The sequence below is a fragment of the Pygocentrus nattereri genome, chromosome 22 (assembly GCF_015220715.1).
Source record: "Pygocentrus nattereri isolate fPygNat1 chromosome 22, fPygNat1.pri, whole genome shotgun sequence".
Taxonomy (NCBI): Eukaryota; Metazoa; Chordata; class Actinopteri; order Characiformes; family Serrasalmidae; genus Pygocentrus; species Pygocentrus nattereri.
This window is the reverse complement of record NC_051232.1, coordinates 4910542-4928582: the sequence shown is the minus strand read 5'-3', so window position 1 is coordinate 4928582 and position 18041 is coordinate 4910542. Positions and strand designations below refer to the sequence as shown.

At 44.5% G+C, this 18041-nt stretch overlaps 1 protein-coding gene across 1 annotated transcript; it reads left to right on the top strand.

Annotated features, from left to right (window-relative positions):
• Window positions 1–112: 112 nt before the first annotated feature.
• On the top strand, window positions 113–17787 carry tspan5b (tetraspanin 5b). Its single transcript, XM_017720798.2, has 9 exons — window positions 113–457; window positions 1822–1872; window positions 3382–3528; window positions 6643–6813; window positions 7419–7544; window positions 8360–8407; window positions 13799–13915; window positions 14086–14147; window positions 15565–17787. The coding sequence occupies exons 1-9, from the start codon at window positions 377–379 to the stop codon at window positions 15575–15577; spliced, it is 816 nt and encodes a 271-aa protein (XP_017576287.1). The 5' UTR covers window positions 113–376; the 3' UTR covers window positions 15578–17787.
• The last annotated feature ends 254 nt before the right edge of the window (window positions 17788–18041 follow it).

Below are 18041 nucleotides of genomic sequence, written 5' to 3'. Positions count from 1 at the left end.
TGAACGTGAAATGTGAAGGCGAGTGATTTGCTTTAAGTAACGTTAACCGCTGTTTTCTGCCTCCTGAAACAACCAACCCAACTTTTATTTTGAAGAAAGTGCGTTTGGGAGATTAAATTGACCGGAAGTGGGCTCCGCCGTCACAAAAGTCCGTTTTTCCAGGGAGCGCCGCTCCGTTATTCGGACCTGAGCCGCCGCCGGGCTTCGTCCCCTCCACCAACCGCGCGTTTTATCACCTTCGGCGGCACGTACAGAGAGATCCGGGCCTGTGTGGATGTCGAGGCTCAGGGCGGCGATGGGCAGGCGATGATCCGCGCTCCGAGTCGAATCGGCGGCTGAAGAATCGCTTTACAACGCCGACAATAACACCGACGCTATGTCGGGAAAACACTTCAACGTCCACGAAGTGGGCTGCTGCATCAAATACTTCATCTTCGGCTTCAACATCATCTTCTGGGTGAGGACACGGCTTCTTGTTCGAAATGTTCCGTTCCACCTTAAATGGTGCAGCTGTTATATTGTGGCGTCTGAGGCGCCAGCATGTAACTGCTGCAGCTATTAAGGTGGAACGGGGAAAAGGCGAGCATTAGGCTGGCAAGCCGCGGCTGTTTTAACCCCGGATTTAAATCACTACTTTAGCCACGCGTTTCAGTCCCATTACTTCTGTTTTAGTGACCGGAGCGCCGTTGGCTTCGAGCTCTGAGCGCAGATATCTGTCAGATCGGTGACACTACTGAGCTGAATCCTGTCGGCGATTCGCAGGGGTCCAAGCACTGGAGTGAAAGGGGATTTCCACCTGTTTTCTTTTTATTGTTGGGATTTAAAGAGTCATTCAGAGTGGAGAGTGGTCTGGTGTGGAGTGGTTGATTGTAAAGGCACAGATTTCTTTACAAAAAATTAACGGAGTTATCCTTTAAGTATGTATAAATACATAGTTAACATTATTATTATTATTATTATTATGTTACTTGATACAAAAAAACTCATAGATGCTTAAAAAATTAATATATTAAAATATAGAAATTAATATAATGTAATTAACCCCTAAAATCTCAGGCTTAGAAGTGAGTGATAAGTACTAAGTGGGCCGGACCCTAACCCCGGGCATTTAAGGGGTTAAATAAAGGAGTAATACAGTACTAATCTTTTATGTGCTCAGAAAAAAAACACTAACATTAGAATAAAAACACCACATTAATACAGTAAGTAGGGATTCTGCATGTTCCATTGTGTTTGTTTGAGAATTTCCAGACTTCTCCTCAAGGAAGCTTGGTGTTGTTCGAAGTTATCGTCCGTTACCTACTTCGTTACGCTACGTAAAGTGTGCTGTTATGGGAGTTAAATCTGTTTGAGGAGATCTGGAAATAAGCTCTGTTCTTCGTATCATCTCTTACTCAAAATTGAAAAATATTCTTCTTGCCTTTGTGTTGATTTGTGTTTATTCTGCTGACAATGTGGTGCTTTACGTGCTGTTTTACATCAGATGAATTGCAAAAATAAATGGTTGTAAATAATTTAAAGTCCAAAATGCTTTAAATTACTCTGCCATTTTCAACAAAAACAACAATAATAATAATAGTTAGTAGTAGTAGTTGTGGAAGTAGTAATATGTTTAACCTCTTAAACTCTGATTTTGAGTACATCCTTAGTATTATAACACAGTGATTACGTGGTAAACAGTGCAAATCGTTTGGGTAAAGATTGGGAAAGATTGTGTGGTGTTATATGAGCTGATAGTGCCTCTGTTTAGGTGTTAAGACGGAGTCGGTGCTGCTGTTTGTAAATGTAACTGGGCTGATCTGATTGTGTTCTGCTCCTCAGCTGCTGGGGGTGGCATTCCTCTCCGTGGCTTTATGGGCCTGGAGCGAGAAGGTGGGTGAACACGCTCACCATTGCTCACCATCACTCAGCATCAATCACCGTCTCTCACATTCGCTCTCCATCGCCAACCATCTCTCATTTTCGCTCACTATCGCTAACCATCACTTACTTTCGCTCAACATCGCTACCCATCTCTCACATTCGCTCACCGTCACTCACCATCACTCACTTTCGCTCACCATCACTCACTTTCGCTCACCATCACTCACTTTCGCTCACCATCACTCACTTTCGCTCACCATCACTTACTTTCACTCAACATCGCTATCCATCTCTCACATTCGCTCACCATCGCTATCCTTCTCTCACTTTCGCTCACCATCGCTAACCATCTCTCACATTCGCTCACCATCGCTAACCATCTCTCACATTCGCTCACCATCGCTATCCTTCTCTCACTTTCGCTCACCATCGCTAACCATCTCTCACATTCGTTCACCATCGCTAACCATCTCTCACATTCGCTCACCATCGCTAACCATCTCTCACATTCGCTCACCATCGCTATCCTTCTCTCACTTTCGCTCACTTTCGCTAACCATCTCTCACATTCGCTCACCATCGCTAACGATCACTCACTTTCGCTCACCATCGCCAACCATCTCTCACTTTCGCTCACCATCACTATCCATCTCTCACATTTGTTCACCATCGCTAACCATCTCTCACATTCGCTCACCATCGCTATCCTTCTCTCACTTTCGCTCACCATCGCTAACCATCTCTCACATTCGCTCACCATCGCTAACGATCACTCACTTTCGCTCACCATCGCCAACCATCTCTCACTTTCGCTCACCATCACTATCCATCTCTCACATTAGTTCACCATCGCTAACCATCTCTCACATTCGCTCACCATCGCTATCCTTCTCTCACTTTCGCTCACCATCGCTAACCATCTCTCACATTCGTTCACCATCGCTAACCATCACTCACTTTCGCTCACCATCACTCACTTTCACTCACCATCGCTATCCATCTCTCACATTCACTCACTTTCGCTAACGATCACTAACCATCACTCACTTTCGCTCACCATCACTAACCATCACTCACTTTCGCTCACCATCGCTAACCATCACTCACTTTCGCTCACCATCACTATCCATCTCTCACATTCGCTCACCATCGCTAACCATCACTCACTTTCGCTCACCATCTCTAACCATCACTCACTTTCACTCACCATCGCTATCCATCTCTCACATTCACTCACCATCGCTAACCATCACTCACTTTCGCTCACCATCGCTCACCATCACTCACTTTCATTCACCATCACTATCCATCTCTCACATTCGCTCACCATCGCTAAACATCACTCACTTTCGCTCACCATCACTCACCATCACTCACAAATGGTACATTTACGTGACTTGAAATTACCACGTACAATGCAGTAACTTGCACTATTCCTCCCTCTTTCTCTCTCACTCTCTTTCTATCTCACTCTCTTTCTCTCTCTCTCCATTCTCTCTCTCTGTGTCTCTTTCTCAGGGAGTTCTCTCTAACATCTCCTCCATCACTGATCTGGGGGGATTTGATCCGGTGTGGTTGTTCCTGGTGGTCGGTGGGGTGATGTTTGTTTTGGGTTTTGCCGGCTGCATCGGAGCGCTGCGGGAAAACTCCTTCCTGCTCAAGTTTGTGAGTCTGATTTTTGGAAAACTCACGCTTGTCATGACTGCTTGCATTAAACATTTTAAGTATTTAAAATAATAATTTAAAGTTCAGTTCTTACATTTAAACTTTGTCTAAATGCTGAAACAAGCCAATTTTACAATTATGATTTTTTTAACATTCTGTATCCGATCTGGTGTTGGTAGGTCATTGCTATGGAATTCCAAGTGGTTGCTAAGGTGTTGCTGGGGTGTTTCTAGGTTATAGCTATGATATCCCAAGTGGTTGCTAAGGTGTTGCCGGGGTGTTTCTAGGTTATAGCTATGATATCCCAAGTGGTTGCTAAGGTGTTGCTGGGGTGTTTCTAGGTTATAGCTATGATATCCCAAGTGGTTGCTAAGGTGTTGCCGGGGTGTTTCTAGGTTATAGCTATGATATCCCAAGTGGTTGCTAAGGTGTTGCCGGGGTGTTTCTAGGTTATAGCTATGATATCCCAAGTGGTTGCTAAGGTGTTGCTGGGGTGTTTCTAGGTTATAGCTGTGATATCCCAAGTGGTTGCTAAGGTGTTGCTCGGGTGTTTCTAGGTTATAGCTATGATATCCCAAGTGGATGCTAAGGTGTTGCCGGGGTGTTTCTAGGTTATATCTATGATATCCCAAGTGGTTGCTAAGGTGTTGCCGGGGTGTTTCTAGGTTATATCTATGATATCCCAAGTGGTTGCTAATGTGTTGCTGGGGTGTTTCTAGGTTATAGCTATGATATCCCAAGTGGTTGCTAAGGTGTTGCGGGGGTGTTTCTAGGTTATAGCTATGATATCCCAAGTGGTTGCTAAGGTGTTGCTGGGGTGTTTCTAGGTTATAGCGGTGATATCCCAAGTGGTTGCTAAGATGTTGCTTTGTTATACCAAGTGATTACTAAGATGTTGCTAGGCCATTGCCATGGAATCTCAAGTGGTGGCTAAGGTGTTGGAATGTCGTTGCTATGTTATCCAAAGTGATTGCTACGGTGTTGGTTATTGCCGTGAAACCCCAGGTGGTTGCTGAAGTGGTTCCTATCCAAAACCACCAGTGAACTCGCTTGTGTCTTTGACCATGAAAGGCCAAAATCTTCTCAAATCTATTATATAACTGTGTCTCAGACATCAGGTGGTGTATTAACAACTGTTCACGTAATAACTTTTTGTGAGGGAGCTCTTAGGGGTGGACGTCTGGTTCCTATTACCGCCACTGTGGTGGAATTCCCCTTTAAAGCCAAAATCCACCGCCCAGAGGAGTTGAATCAGGTTCGGACTGGACTGTGAACTTTTCCACTCTCTGGTTTTTCTCTCTCAGTCTCTCATAAGTTGAATAAAAGAGTCTCTCTCTCGCTCACTCACCGAAAACAGACAGAGAGAGAGAGAGAGAGAGAGAGATGCAGTGGCTTCGTTCACTTTCACTAACATCTGCTTACAGTCAGTGATGTCATCAGGGTGGGCCGTGTTTTCTGGCGGTCAGCGAGCACAAAGCCAGAGAAGTGCAGCTCCTTAACTCTCAGGAGACTCATGAGTTATTAGTGTGGTTTTGTAGTAATATCAGTGTTTAAAGCTGCAGTGTCTAAGATTCAGAGGGACTTATTATCAGAAATGGAATGTAGTAAACAAAGCCCTGTTTACGTTTAGTGTGCAATCACCTACAACTACAAATCCTTGTGTTTTCAGTAGCTTCAAAGATATTGAAACTGTGGAGTGTGTCCCCCTAGTGGAGTGCAAAGGAATTGCAAGCGGACAGGGCTGAGAGTTGAAATGGAGAATTGCAAAAAAATCAATATTTCAAGGATTTAAATGATATAAAACTATGTTTATGAAGCTCTTAGTCATGCACTGCTTATTTTATATTATTTTGCTGGCCAGTTTATAATAGACAATAAAAGGTCTGGACAAATGGAATTATTTGACCTTTTTTTTTAACATACTTTGCAGTAGTTTGTTCATTGACAAGTTCGTTTTAGTTTAGGGGCCACTAAAACAGGCAGCCCAGAACAGAGGAACCAAACACTAGGCCATTGCTGTGGAATCCCAAATGGTTGCTGAGCTGTTGGTATATTGTTTGCCATGTTATCCCAAGTGATTGCTAAGGTGATGCTAGGCCATTGCTATGAAATCCCAGGTAGTTGCTAGGGTGTTGCTATGTTGGTGGCAAAGATGTCGCTAGGCTGTTGCTGTGATATCCCAGGTGGTTGCTTTGTTGTAGCAAGTGATTGCTAAGACGTTGGTAGGCCACTGCCATGAAATGTCAAGTGGTTGCTCAAGTGTTGCTATGTCATTGCTATATTGTCCTAAGTGGTTGCTAGGTTATTGCTATGAAATCCCAGGTGGTTGCTAAAGTGTTTGGTAAGTTATGCCACATGGTTGCTAAGATGTTGCTAGGCCATTTTTACAGAATCACAAGTGAGTGGTTGCTAGGGTGCTGCTGTGCCATTACTATGTTACCTGAAATGGTTGCTACATCTTCACTATGAAACTCTTGGTGGTAGCTAAGGTGTTGGCATGTCATTGCTATGTTATCCCAAGCAGTTGCTAAAGTGTTGCCAGGTTATTGCTGTGAAGTCTCAGGTGGTTGCTAAGGTGGTGCTGTGTTTTACCAAGTAGTTGATAGGCTGTTGGTAGGCCACTGCTGCAGAATTCCATATAGTTGCAAAGGAGTTGTTCTATCGTTACTATGTTATCCCAGGTGGCTGCTAAAGTGTTGCCGTATTATAAAAAAGGGTTGCCAAGGTGTGGCTAGGTCATTCCTATGGTATTCCAGCTTTGGCAAGATAATAATTTAAAATAGGGTGAAGACAATTAGTTGTTATTCATGACCGTCATGAGTTTTTATGCAGTTAAGTGAATTATTAATATTTTATGTTATAAAATGTATGAATTGTGAATTAGGTTGATCATTGATATTCCATATGTGGGTAACTAAGTGGTTAAAATTCGTCCCATTGCTCCGTAACAGGAGACTCACAATAGAGAATGAATTGCGCTCAGAATCCTTCTGGAAGCCGTTCCACAGTTTGGACACTAGGAGAAAAATGACCGGCGTACTCAATAGTGCCATAAAACACAAATCACAGCTTCACACCTAATGTCTTCCTCTGTCCTCTTCCCGCTCTGTCCAGTTTTCCGTGTTCCTGGGGATTATATTTTTCCTGGAGCTGACCACTGGAGTTCTGGCATTCGTCTTTAAAGACTGGATCAAAGATCAGCTTAAATTCTTCATCAACAACAACATCAGAGCCTACAGGGACGACATCGACCTGCAGAACCTCATCGACTTCACGCAGGAATTCGTAAGAATAAGTAAAATATTATTACGTGGAAATATTTTTATACACCGATCAGGCGTAACGTTCTGACCACCTCCTCGTTTCTACACTCACTGTCCATCTTATCAGCTCCACTTACTGTATAGCTGCACTCTGTAGTTCTACAGTTACAGACTGTGGTCCATCTGTTTCTCTGATACTCTGTTACCCTGTTCTTCAGTGGTCAGGACCCGCATGGACCCTCACAGAGCAGGTACTGTTTGGGTGGTGGGTCATTCTCAGCGCTGCAGTAACACTGACGTGGGGGTGGCGTGTTAAAGTATGTTGTGCTGGTACGAGTGGATCAGACACAGCAGTGCTGCTGGAGGTTTTAAACACTGTGTCCACTCACTGTCCACTCTATTAGACACTCCTACCTCGTCGGTCCACCTTTTAGATGTAACGTCAGAGACGACAGCTCATCTGCTGCTGCACAGCTTGTGTTGGTCGTCCTTCATCAGTGGTCACAGGACGCTGCCCACAGGACGCTGCTGGCTGGATATTTTCGGTTGTTTAAAAACACCTCAGCTGTTATGCCTGATTGGTGTGTATTATATGTAGGTACTGACATGATGGGTGTGTGTGTGCAGTGGGAATGCTGTGGAGCGTTTGGGCCGGAGGACTGGAATCTGAACATCTACTTCAACTGCACCGAAACCAACCTGAGCCGGGAGAAATGTGGAGTGCCGTTTTCCTGCTGCACAAAAGACCCTGCTGTGAGTTCAGACACCACACACTACCACCGCTTATATGCCCACCTCAGAACGCCACCCCTCCACAGACCCCGAGACTGTAAACAGGATGGTGCAGCGGCTTCCTGTCTGTGACAGACTCAAGACAAACACTTAAAGCAACACCCAAGGTTGTTTTTCACTTATAGCAACAGAATGTGGCCGAACATTAACCCGTACGAGGCCAGAGGTTTAAAATGTAGGAGGGGAAATTAGGAGGGAAAAAGGGGAATTTTAAAAATTCGCCATAATTAAAAACCATTCAAATGGTTCAGAGTGGTTCGGTGAAATGCTCTGTTCTGTAGAAGGTCAAAGTTGTTCACAGTGGTGGTGATAGGAACCAGATGTCCACCACTTAAAGCTCCTTCACTGAAAGTTATTACATGAAATGTACTTGAGCAATAAAACAGGTTTTTAGTGGACGAATAGATGCAGGGTGATGTGAGGTCCTCAAAGAAAAAAGATTTATTCAGATTTATTCCACTATTTTATCTTCATCATCCTGATCAGCGTTGGGCTTAATTTGCCCTTTACATTGCGCATAAATTACATTATGAATGGACCAAAAGAAACAGCCAAACAGGACCCCCATGGACCCTCGCAGAGCAGGTACTATTTGGGTGGTGGATCATTCTCAGCACTGCAGTAACACTGACGTGGTGGTGGTGGTGGTGTGTTGGTGTGCGTTGCGCTGGTCTGAGTGGATCAGACACAGCAGTGCTGCCCTATAGCAGACATTAAAGTCGTTCTTTTCTGATAGTGTTGGCGTTTCTTTCTGACTTTTCTCTCTTTCTCCGCAGGAGGACGTGATTAATACTCAGTGTGGTTATGACATCAGAGCTAAAGTTGTGAGTACAACAGAAATATATCAAATATTACTTTGTCTTCTGTCGTTCTTCCATCTAGATCGTTCTGCTAAAAAAAACACTAAAACATTTAGGAAACATCTTCCATATTAGACCATCTGCACTGACCTTATCGCCCAATCAAGCACAACATAGCCTTGTATCATCTTCCCAAAACCATATCTGTTCATTTTTGACTGGTCAGTAAAGGGACAGTGTCAGCAAGTTTTTCAAAGTAGCCATCGTGTGCTGTTTTCCTTTCTGGCGATATTAGCGGTGATGTAATAGTGGGAGGGGATTTTATCCTCACCTTGAAGAGTAAAGAGTTCTATAAGTCTGATGGGCTGCGTTCACATTACCAGGCTGAAGTGGCACAAATCCGATTTTTTGCCCTAATGTGACCTAAACCAATCTGTCTATCCAGCCTATAGCACTGTAGGCCCCCCACACTCACACTTAAGTTATAAAGGAGTGTTTCAGGTCAGACAGGCACAGCCAATCAAAACAGAGCTCATTTACATACATCAGTCTTAAAGACACAGAAACAAAAACAACCTGTTTAATTCCAAGGCATGAAGGATGGTCATGAAAAATTAACCATGGCTACGTTCACATTACCAGGCTCAAATCCGATTTTTTGCCCTAATGTGAATCAGATCAAGTGGTTTTCAGGGTTGTGTGAACGCAAATCTGATCTTATCAAATCACTGTCATATGTGGTCCTAGATCGGATGCGTATCCGATTCGTGGCCATGTGACCTTAATGTGACGCTCAGATCGGAATTCGTGTGCTTTTATTCCACTGCGCTGTGCCGTCGTTCAGCGTTCAAGCCTGTAAACGGTGGAAAAGCAGCTCATCTCCCCTTTTTCTCCTCCGTCTGGCTCTAATAATGAAGCTGAGAGCTGATCAGAGTTAATGATCTTCTCAGCGAAGCTCGTTCTGCTCGTTAGTTTGAGTCACTTCCCTAAACGAGTGTGAACCGTCAAGTCAGAGAGATCGGATTTGAGCAACGAGGCTTGTAATGTGAGCATCGCTATTGTTTCTCAGTTTTTTTGCCTCAACTGCAAGAGAATTGAAAAACACAACGAACTCTTGCTCAAGTAAACACACATTACTCACTGCCGCCCTCTAGAGGTGTTCGATATTTAGAGCTTTTGTTGTTGACCCATAATCCATGCCGGCCTTACACCAAACGACTTTTCAAGCGATTTCACTATCGGAGACAAATTTGAAGCGTCTGAATAAAATCATGAGGCTTGCTAGAGGGCGGTCAGGATGGCCTTCCTAAATCAGGCTTTTTCTCATCTTGACGCTACGACAAAATTAATCGTGTTTAATATTATTGTAAGTTTTATGTCTAGGCAAATAGTGATGTGCCAGGGGCGAATGGGAGCGAGAGGGAGAGAGAGAGAGAGAGCACGCGAGAGAGAGAGAGAGAGCACGCGAGAGAGAGAGAGAGAGCACGCGAGAGAGAGAGAGAGAGCACGCGAGAGAGAGAGAGAGAGCACGCGAGAGAGAGAGAGAGCACGAGAGAGAGAGAGAGAGAGAGCACGAGAGAGAGAGAGAGAGAGCACGAGAGAGAGAGAGAGAGAGAGCGAGCGCGCGAGCGAGAGAGAGAGCGCGAGCGAGAGCGCAAGAGAGCGAGAGAGAGAGAGGGAGAGCGTGCGAGCGAGAGAGAGAGAGAGCACGCGAGAGAGAGAGAGAGAGAGAGCACGCGAGAGAGAGAGAGAGCACGCGAGAGAGAGAGAGAGCACGAGAGAGAGAGAGAGAGAGAGCACGAGAGAGAGAGAGAGAGAGCGAGAGAGAGAGAGAGAGAGAGCACGCGAGAGAGAGAGAGAGCACGAGAGAGAGAGAGAGAGAGAGCACGAGAGAGAGAGAGAGAGAGAGAGAGAGCACGAGAGAGAGAGAGAGCGAGCGCGCGAGCGAGAGAGAGAGAGCGCGAGCGAGAGCGCAAGAGAGCGAGAGAGAGAGAGGGAGAGCGCGAGAGAGAGAGCGTGCGAGCGCGAGAGAGAGAGAGAGCGAGAGAGAGCGAGAGAGAGAGAGAGCACGCGAGAGAGAGAGAGAGAGCACGAGAGAGAGAGCACGAGAGAGAGAGAGAGAGAGAGAGAGCGCGAGCGAGAGCGCAAGAGAGCGAGAGAGAGAGAGGGAGAGCGCGAGAGAGAGAGCGTGCGAGTGAGAGAGAGAGAGAGAGCGAGAGAGAGAGAGTGCGCGAGAGAACAAGGAAAATGCATGCGTGAGAGCCTGAAATCTCTAGAAAAAGAAGGCACATCTGCTCCTCTTTAAAACAGGAATCAGGTTAACTTTAAAAAGGTAAAGTATCTGTTTTAATGTTTCATGTCCAGGCAGTGTAACAGCGAAGCCTTTAAGAATGGCTTTATTAAAGAATCGATGGATTTAAAACATTTCTTATGGTGTCTGTGGTTCATAACACCCAGTCAGCGACGCTGAATCACTGCATGTTTTGATGAGCATTGTTCATTCTTCGCAATGTTTCTCACCTCCGGCCGCTTCTCAGCCAAGCCGATCTAGAAACACTTGTGCGTGTGTTAGTGACATCACGGCTGGACTACTGCAGTGTTCATTTCTCTGGCCTCTCTGTCAAAACCCTGACTAGGTTACAGTATCTTCAAAATGCTGCAGTCCCACTTTATATGGAGTGTCTGTAATAACTGTGTAGTTACATGTGAACAACATATGCAACAACAATGTAACTATTAATGACTGAGGCACTGTTACAGATGGATTGCAGAAGTCCACCGTATTTAATTACACGTGTGTCCTCTACACAGGAACTTTGCTGTAGTGCAGTGTTAAAGTTACACTTTAAAGTAAGGGGACAGTTCCTGTGTAGTTAATATGTAGGTACTGTGTAATAGAGTGGTAATATAGACATTGCTTTGGGGGAAATGCAACGCACTTGCAGAAGATACACTTGTGTAATTACCTTAAGCAAACATAGCATTACATAGGCTGTACCTCTTTAACACTGACTAAATCATCAGTAGTTACACTGTTGTTGCATATGGTATTCATGTGTAACTACACAGTTATTAGAGACACTTAATATTAAGTGGGACCAATGCCGCTGCTAGGATGTGATGACCACATCACCCCTGTCCTTCAGAGTCTACCCTGATTGCCCATTACATTGCATGGTCTGGCTCCTCAGTACTTGGCAGAGCTTCTTCATTTACACTATATTGCCAAAAGTATTCGCCCCCATTCTTAATCCATAGGGTTTAATATGATGTCGGCCGACGCTTTGCAGCTATAACAGCTTCAACTCTTCTGGGAAGCCTTTCCACAAGGGTTAGGAGTGTGATTATGGGAATTTTTGACCGTTCTTCCAGAAGAACATTTGTGAGGTCAGACACTGATGTTGGACGAGAAGGCCTGGCTCACAGTCTCCGCTCTAATTCATCCCAAAGGTGTTCTAAGGGGTTGAGGTCAGGACTCTGTGCAGGCCAGTCAAGTTCTTCCACACCAAACTGGCTCATCCACGTCTTTATGGACCTGCTTTGTGCACTGGTGTGCAGTCATGTTGGAGCAGGAAGGAGCCGTCCCCAAACTGTTCCCACAAAGTTGGGAGTGTGAAATTGTCCAAAATCTCTTGGTGCTGAAGCTTTAAGAGTTCCTTTCACTGAAACTAAGGGGCTGAGCCCAACTCCTGAAAAAGAACCCCACACCATGATCCCTCCTCCACCAAACTTTGCAGTCAGACAAGCAAGACAAACCGCCAAACCCAGACTCATCCATTGGATTTCCAGATGGAGAAGTGTGATTGGTCACTCCAGGGAACTCGTCTCCACTGCTCTAGAGTCCAGTGGCGGCGCTTTACACCACTGCATTCCACGCTTTGCATTGCGCTTGGTGATGTAAGGCTTGGATGCAGTTGCTCGGCCATGAAAACCCATTCCATGAAGCTCTCTACGCTGTTCTTGAGCTGATCTGAAGGCCACATGAAGTTTGGAGGTCTGTAGTGATTGACTCTGCAGAAAGTCGGCGACCTCTGCGCACTATGCCCCTCAGCATCCGCTGACCCCACTGTCATTTTACGTGGCCGACCACTTCCTGGCTGAGTTGCTGTCGTTCCCAATCACTTCCACTTTGTTATAATCCCACTGACAGTTGACTGTGGAATATTTAGTAGTGAGGAAATTTCACGACTGGACTTGCTGCACAGGTGGCGTCCGATCACGGTACCACGCTGGAATTCACTGAGCTCCTGAGAGCGACCCATTCTTTCACTAATGTCTGTAGAAGCAGTCTGCAGGCCGAGGGGCTCGGCTTTATACACCTGTGGCCATGGAAGTGACTGGAACACCTGAATTCAATGATTTGGGTGGGTGAGTGAAAACTTTTGGAAATATAGTGTATATGTCCCATCCTGATCTTTGAGATCACAAAATCTAGGCGTTCTCTATGTTCCAAGGTTTAAATTGACTTTGATGGGTGGTCGATTATTTATGTATTTGTTCCCAAATTACGGAATACTCTCCCCCAGTCTGTTTGGGATGCAACTTCTCTATCTTGATTTAAATCTCTGTTGAAGACCAGCTGTATTGTCCTCTTGTTTACTATGTTGATGTGTAATGTGTTGATGCTCTTTGACTGCACAGCGTCCTTGAGCATGTGTAAATCTTTATGGTAAATAATAATAATAATAATAAAGGATCTGCACATTTTACGGGTTAATTAAAAATATTCTGGGCGATGATCTGCCAGAGTATACAGTACTAGAGTGAACTGGGCTGAGCCCCACATCTTTACATGTCCAGTCAACATATTTTCCCATCTGTATCACTACATAGTGGAAGGAAAGGGTTTATCTGCTTGTAAACCTCCACCAGGTGCATGATGGGGAAATAAACTCAGAGCTCTAGTTGCAGTCCTGCAAACAGGGACCCTGCAAGATCAAAGGGACCCCAGTCAAAAATGCAAAATCATAGTCTGTGGCTCTGTCTTTAGATGTGAGAGGGTGTCAGTCTTTAGTCTTTCGAAAGTCTTTTCTTTGATACTTTTTTAAGTCCCACAACCGGGGAAATTCCACCCCCGCATTTAACCCATCCATGAAGTGAAACACTACATACACACTAGTGAATACACACACACTAGGGGGCAGTGAGAACACTTGCCCGGAGCGGTGGGCAGCGCTACCCACGGCACCCGGGGAGCAGGAGGGGGTTAGGTGTCTTGCTCAAGGACACCTCAGTCATGGGCTGTCGGCTCTGGGGATCGAACCGGCAACCTTCCGGTCACAGGGCCAGATCCCTAACCTCCAGCCCACGTCTTTCAGAGTCTTCTCAAAGTTCTTCTGGTGTATGGTCAGCATTAGGAGGATCCAGAGGCCTTTGATGACCGATTACTTGGTGTGTTTGTGTTTTTGCGTGCAGGAGTTGGAGCAGAAGACGTTCATTTACACTAAAGGCTGTGTGCCGCAGTTTGAGAAGTGGCTGCAGGAGCATCTTACAGTGGTAGCCGGGATTTTCATAGGAATCGCACTGCTGCAGGTGACTGGATTACGCTGTTTACTTTGCATTACTATTTACTGTGATGTGTAATTCACTACGCATGTGTTCTTTATCGACAGGTTTGAGTCTGAATTTCTGTTTGTTTTGATGTCAGAAATGGACAAAAATGTAAAGGATATAAAGGCAAATGTTTTTCTTTCCGGTTTCAGATTTTTGGGATTTGTTTGGCTCAGAATCTGCTGAGCGACATCGAGGCCGTGAGAGAGAGCTGGTAAGAACTGACGAGATGTGGAGTTTCATTATAGCTTTTAATTCATAGTAATTACTTTGGCTCAATCCCATTTCTTCTTTTTACCCGTACTCCTTGTTTTCGAGTGTCACCCTGACCCCATGGAACTGAGTTACAGGGCAGTGGTTGAGATCTTCCCTCTGAAATGAGACCCTCTATTAAAAAGAGCATCATTTCATTAACAGCTACTAGCGCCGCTCTGTGGGCGACCCTGCCCGTCTGCAGTGACAGCAGAGGAGGGGAAAGTTCACCTCCTCACTGCTGGACTTTAGTTACATTTAGGGATCATAAGCCTTCAAAGAGGGGACAATTATTTACTATCCCCCCCCCCCCCCCCCCCCCCCCTAATTCTTCAGTGATATGAAGCTGAAGTCAGATATTCACCAGATTCTTGTTTAAATTTTCCCGTTCCACCTTAAATGGTGCAGTGTTTACATTCTGGTGCTTCAGGTGGAACAGGAAGGTTAGGTAGCTAGCTACCAAGATATTAGCATGCTACCAGTGATTTTTTATGCTTGTTATGAAGAAAACAACCAAAATACACTGAAACCACATTAAACTAAGATAAAACAGTGGTTATATAAATTTTTTAACAGAGAAAATTCTCACATTTTTGTGTTTCTTTGGTCTCTTGTTCAGCCGTCTTGCCGGTTTTTCTTTTTTTCTCATAACACTCAGTCTGGAGTCTCTGAAAAACCTCCATTTGGAGGGTCATGTCATCGTCCTATCCCGCTATCTCAACAACAACTGGGACACCCTGACCTTAGATGTGAACGTGCAGAACAGAGGGCTAAGGGCTCAGGGGTAGGGGCGAGGGGTGAAATGGGATTGGGCCTTTGGCTCATGACTCAGACGTCGCACCTACATTACCTGAGATCCTAAAACAAATAGAAATGAAGAGGTGGGTGATGGAGGGATAAAAAGCCAAGAGCAACACAATCGCACAATCAAAGAGCCGATAACCCAGCAGGTTGTGCTTGTGCTGCATTTAAGCAGTTTGACTTGCAGTGTTCATACAGAAAAACACTTTTTCATGGGAGTGAGTGGAGGATACTCAATATTAAAAGAATAAACACACACAGATCAGGCGTAACGTCATGACCCCCCTTCTTGTTTCCCTGCTCATTGTCCATCTTATCAGCTCCACTTACGTCAGAACGATTTGTCTGATCTGTGTGTGTGTGTGAATTATTGCTTGTGTGGCTTAAACTTTTTTAACTAAACTAATTTGCTAGAAAAACAACACGTAAGATGCGAAACATGGTGAGTACAGGTCAGTGATGGCCTGTGAAAACAGTACAGAAACAGCCTTTGTTTCTGCTTTATTACCAAATGACAGTAAAGCGTATTTGTTTTCTTTTCCTGAATCTCATCTGAATTCCATCTGAAATCCTTTCAGTCTGTTCACCTGATGAGCTGAACCCACTCAACTCCCCGTCGCCTGGCAACACGGCTGACACAGCCTCATCTCGGTATCCTAGCAACCAACGAGGAGCTCAATTTTCATACTTTCATCGTCCCCCCCCCCCCTTAAAATGGTTAAAAGTGTTACCATGACGACAGCGAATATCCGGAGATTTTGTCACTTTTTAAAATTTGGGCTCAGAGCCTTGGATAGAGAAATAGTCGTCTCGTGTTCTTGTTATATAGACTTGTTGAAAGGCTGCAGTACACCCAGTGTCCACCGGATGTCACTGTAGTTACAGTATTCCCCATGAAGAGCCGCACCATGTTTTGTAGAACTCGAGAAAACTGCCTTCTTTCGAAGTATTTGACAAAAATCTCATTTATACAGTCCCCCCCTGTAACTCAAATGTGCACAGACAAGACATGTTTGCTCATTCATTTTAGCACCGGAGCTCTGATGCTAAAGTGGCTAACAAGTAATAGGAAAAGTACAGACAAGATGAAGCTGTTGTTTTTAGCTAAATGACTCACTTTTGTCCACTTTGATATGTATCAACTCGTCATACAGTGTCAGAAAGCAGGTCTGTTTGAGATTACTCAGCAACTCATCAAGGTTTTCTACAATGCTAATACGTTTCCATTACCTCAGTAGGTTGCTTGTGCTTTTTAACTGTTTTGGCTTCCAGTGTTCAGACATCGTTTGAGTGTTTTTTCCATAGGAATGAATGGAGGAATGCTCAACATCCTGAAACTGAATCGTTCCACTTAACACCTATTAAGCCACCGCAGTCAGCCGAACTCCCCTTACATCACCATCATACAAGTATGATAGCAAAACCTTAGCAACCACCAGCTTAGAACAGCAATGGCCTAGCAAAACCTTAGCAACCACCAGCTTAGAACAGCAATGGCCTAGAAGAACCTTAGCAACCACCAGCTTAGAACAGCAATGGCCTAGCAAAACCATAGCAAACACAAGCTTAGAACAGCAATGGCCTAGCAGAACCTTAGCAACCACCAGCTTAGAACAGCAATGGCCTAGCAGAACCTTAGCAAACACAAGCTTAGAACAGCAATGGCCTAGCAAAACCTTAGAAACCACATGAGATGGCATAGCTCTGGTCGAGCCACACCTTAGCAACCACCTGGAATAGCATAGAAAACAGCCTAGCAACACCCTAGCAACCACATCGAATAGCATAATGTAACTCGTAAGTCCTGGCAAGCTTAGCAAAAGTACAGACAGCACAGTTACTATTATTTTTAGCTAGATGACATACTTTGTCCAGTTTTATAGATATCCACATGTCATACTGAGCCAGAAAGCACATAAGCAAACTTGTCTTGGCTGACTAACTGCATTTGCAGTAAGGAGGGAAACTGTAAATTAGATGTTACGCTAAACGGTTCCTTTAAAGATCTGGTCTGGAATCACTTCAACTGGTGGGCCAACAGAGGCCTTCCAACAACAACAATGCAGCAAAGCCCTGCTGGTCTTCATGAATACTATGACGTGTGCTAGCCAAGTTAGTATGCTAAGTGGTGCTGATTAAGCCAGCATGGAGTTGCTCAGGATTAGTCTGTTCAGCTAACTCAAATTATACTATACTATATATACTATAGCTAACCTGGGAGTCCTGCAGATATACTCATCCATGGTGCTGTTAATACAGTTTCAGAGCGGGGCTTCAGGCCCATCATCTCACCGTCTCTCACAACAATCATGCTTCTGCTTCTCTTTCTATGAAGTTCTCGAGACGTCGCTTTCATCAAGATGTGAAGTGTACATATGAAGTCATTTGTAAGCACTGCTTTTTTTGTGAACAGAAGTTAGGTGGTGTCAGACATTGCCTATTAAATCAGTTGTGTAGAAACACACCTCGTTTCCGGTCGAGAAGATAAAGGCACCGCATGCGTACTGGAATAACATTCGACTTTCCTAAAGTGTTGAATTATAATGTTCTTTTTTTTTTTTTTTTTTGTCGTGAACGACGGTAAGTATATCAGTATGGACAAAATGGATTTTAAATTGACCGCAATGTAACTGTTCAGACTCCGTTCTGAATATCAGTCGGTCGAATTCTGCTTTGAATGTTAAATGGATTTGAAAGATACGTTGGAATGCAATGCTAATTTGTATCCTTCTCCAGCTGAGAGCACTTTGCACTTAAGTTAGCTCATTTAATTAGCGTAATTAAATCCAAACGTTTTTGAACACATAGCCTGCATAGTTTTGCTTTTAATGCACACAGGTGTTACTGAATGCTGCTTGGACGTATGTAAATAAAGGCAAAATTCCAGAAACGCACCCACGAAGCAGCTGGGCTGGTGGAAAACCAGTGGGAAGGTCAAGTGTGCCATCTGCTGGCAGCGTTCAAAACATCAAATCTCCATTCATTTTTCCAAAGGAAAATTTTTTGCAATTAAGACCTTTAGCAAAACAGTCAGTGTGTGACCACAAAACAACAT

Excerpts from the sequence above, each read along its gene's own strand:
- tspan5b (XM_017720798.2), top strand. The coding sequence starts at position 377 with ATGTCGGGAAAACACTTCAACGTCCACGAAGTGGGCTGCTGCATCAAA. Across the intron at positions 7,545-8,359 it reads GCTGCACAAAAGACCCTGCT|GAGGACGTGATTAATACTCA; the intron begins GTGAGTTCAGAC and ends CTTTCTCCGCAG. Across the intron at positions 13,916-14,085 it reads TAGGAATCGCACTGCTGCAG|ATTTTTGGGATTTGTTTGGC; the intron begins GTGACTGGATTA and ends TTCCGGTTTCAG.